Here is a 3086-nt window from a genome sequence, read left to right as displayed (position 1 = left end):
ACACACACACACACACACACACACAAAAGCAATCTCCAGATACGTACAAACACGTACACATTCTAGACACTCGCACATCTTGGCAAACCGCAAACTCTTAGCTCCATCCGGAGACCGTCAAACAATTGTCAACTCACTCGTACAGAATAGTCAGCGCTTTATGAATAAACAAACAAGAGCGATATCGATATTAATAAAAATTTTATTACTTTTTACACTAGAAATTCCACACTTTTTTCTCTACTTTCTTCACCTTTCCATTATTTTCTAAAAAAAAAAAAAACTTGAAAAATAAAAAAAAAAAAGAATTATTTGCATTAAACCATGCATTAATAGATTTGCATGTACGAATGCAATTGTAGATTTTTGTACGTATATTTATGTATAAGTAGTTATGTTCATAGATATATGTATGTGTTTAAATACATATATGTGTGTTTAAACATGTGCGTTTGTTGATGCAAGCTCTTTTGTAGATAAATGTTACATAACTATACCAGACAAGTGACAAAACTGAACTTTCAGAAGACGTATTGAGGCAGTGAACAAAATTAGTCTTTAAAGTTACCTATATAGAATCTTTAGGTTGCATTTAGCATTGCTATAATATATAATATATATATATATATATATATATATATATATACTTTTATATTTTCTCATTTTAGGCAAAATCAAGCTTCCAAAATCATAAAGGTTAACATTGACATTGCTTTATAATATTATTATACTGCGGACAAATGAAGTAGAAGCAGAAATCTAGAACATTGGAATATAAGTATCCAGCCATACATCGTATAAACAATTATATTCATCTCCAAGTTTCGGGTAAATAACTAACGATTTCTTCCAAATTTTGTTGACATTTGTATATAAGTTCCTTTTCTTTGGAACAATATTTGATCCCAAAATTAATCTTTCTCAAATGTAAACATGTCTGTTTTAAACATAATCAATACCTAAAGTTGTGTAGACAGGATTGGCAAGATACTGAAAGACATAACAAATATTTCTTTAACATGTAGACGACGTCGTAACTCAGAACTAATTTTAATAGCAAGGAATCCTATCTTTCCGGTGTACTAAAGTTGTGGTTGTTTGTCTGTGGCACTATGCAACAAGAACTACATCCGCCATTCCAAAATTAGACATAATGTTGTGTTTACAGATCTCAGCATACAATGTTATATCCAATAACAAAGGCCAAATTTAACTCTCTCAAGTAAGGGAATTTCAACAATATCGGATATATAGTTCAGGTATAACAAGTTGTTGAGTGAATATCACTCACATTCGAGCTTTCTCTTACGTTCAATATATCCTCTTTTACACACTCGTGCACACAAAATTCACAACAAAATATAATTTGAGACAAGGCGTACCAGAATGAGGTTATACTTGAAAGGATAGAGGAAGTTATGTAAACTGTAAATTAAAACTTCTTCAGATTGTCTGCCTATAAACTTTCTCTTTGTTCTGTCTCTGATCGTTAACAATTAACAAACATCTGAAAGAGTTCTCATTGGATATTTGAAGAAAATTTGGTTAAAAAATAGATTACTGAATTGTTCAAATTAATTCCACATAAATGCAATTAAAAACAAATTTAGTTGCTATTTTTATTGACTGGTTGTGTATTATCTCAGTTTTTTTCATATATATATACATATATACACACATGTGTGTATATATACACATATATACATGTATATATATACACATATATAAATGTATATATACATATATATATGTATATACAAACATATGTATGTATGTACATATATATATATAATGTATATATGAATATGTATATATATGTATATACAAACATATGTATGTACATAAATATATATATAATGTATATATGAATATGTATATACATATACCTATATGTATATACATACATATATAATGTATATATGAATATGTATATATATGTATATACAAACATATGTATGTACATACATATATATATAATGTATATATGAATATGTATATACATATATCTATATGTATATACATACATATATAATGTATATATGAATATGTATATATGAATATGTATATATATATATATAAACGAAGATATGTATGTATGTATATAAACGAATATATGAATATAAGTATATATGTGTATATATGAATATAAGTATATATGTATATATACACATATATATGAATGAATATATATATATATAATCAATCATTATTGAAATTGAGGCAAATCATTGAAAAGATTCAGGGTTATTCTCTTCCCTTAGAGAGATATATCGTCTTTTCCATCATTCGGCGTATCATTTTTATCAAGTTCTACATCAACATGAATGTGCGTTTCTTCTTTGCCGTTAGGGTCCGCTTTATCAAAACTGTCCTGTTTTTCACTTCGCGATTCATCGGATAAATGTTGCGAAGTACTCATGTCAGATAAATCCTGAACACTTTCATGGGCACTGGTTGATTCATTCATATTGCCCCCGTAAATATCGAGCGTTGAGTTATCAGAACTGTCAAAACACGCATCCAAATCTGTCATGCGTTTTTTACCCGATTCTCTCTGTAACAAACTCAATATGATATCGTTTTGCCGAACCAGTTCGTCTACTCTGGATCGTAACTGGCTTATCTGTTCCTGATTAACTTTCTTGTCATTTTGATGCGTTGATATGTGGTTTAACATTTCGTAACGGAAACTGGAAATATCTTGTTTTAGCTCGTCAAAATCACCTGCCAGGTAATGAAAAGAGATTTTAGTACTTTGTAATGAGTGGTATTTAACATCACAACGGCATAAACATTTTTATACAAACAAATCCCAGCATGGAAGTAGAATTGATTATCTATCTATCTATCTATCTATCTATCTATCTATCTATCTATCTATCTGTCAGTCTATCTATCTATCTATCTATCTATCTATCTATCTATCTATCTATCTATCTATCTATCTATCTGTCAGTCTATCTGTCAGTCTATCTGTCAGTCTATCTGTCAGTCTATCTGTCAGTCTATCTGTCAGTCTATCTGTCAGTCTGTCTGTCAGTCTGTCTGTCAGTCTGTCTGTCAGTCTGTCTGTCAGTCTGTCTGTC

The 3086-nt window shown here is 29.5% G+C and overlaps 1 protein-coding gene across 1 annotated transcript in view; it reads right to left on the bottom strand.

Annotated features, from left to right (window-relative positions):
- Positions 1-186: 186 nt before the first annotated feature.
- LOC106878508 (short transient receptor potential channel 7) overlaps positions 187-3086 on the bottom strand; it is a 375551-nt gene continuing 372651 nt past the window's right edge. Inside the window, exon 16 of the mRNA XM_052974185.1 lies at positions 187-2724. Coding sequence (XP_052830145.1) covers positions 2258-2724 — 467 coding nt within the window. The 3' untranslated portion in view covers positions 187-2257. The remainder of the gene's footprint in view (positions 2725-3086) is intronic.

This window comes from Octopus bimaculoides, chromosome 1 (genome assembly GCF_001194135.2).
Source record: "Octopus bimaculoides isolate UCB-OBI-ISO-001 chromosome 1, ASM119413v2, whole genome shotgun sequence".
NCBI classification, from domain to species: Eukaryota; Metazoa; Mollusca; class Cephalopoda; order Octopoda; family Octopodidae; genus Octopus; species Octopus bimaculoides.
The sequence above is the reverse complement of the archived record's forward strand: the minus strand, read 5'-3'. Positions and strand labels throughout refer to the sequence as shown.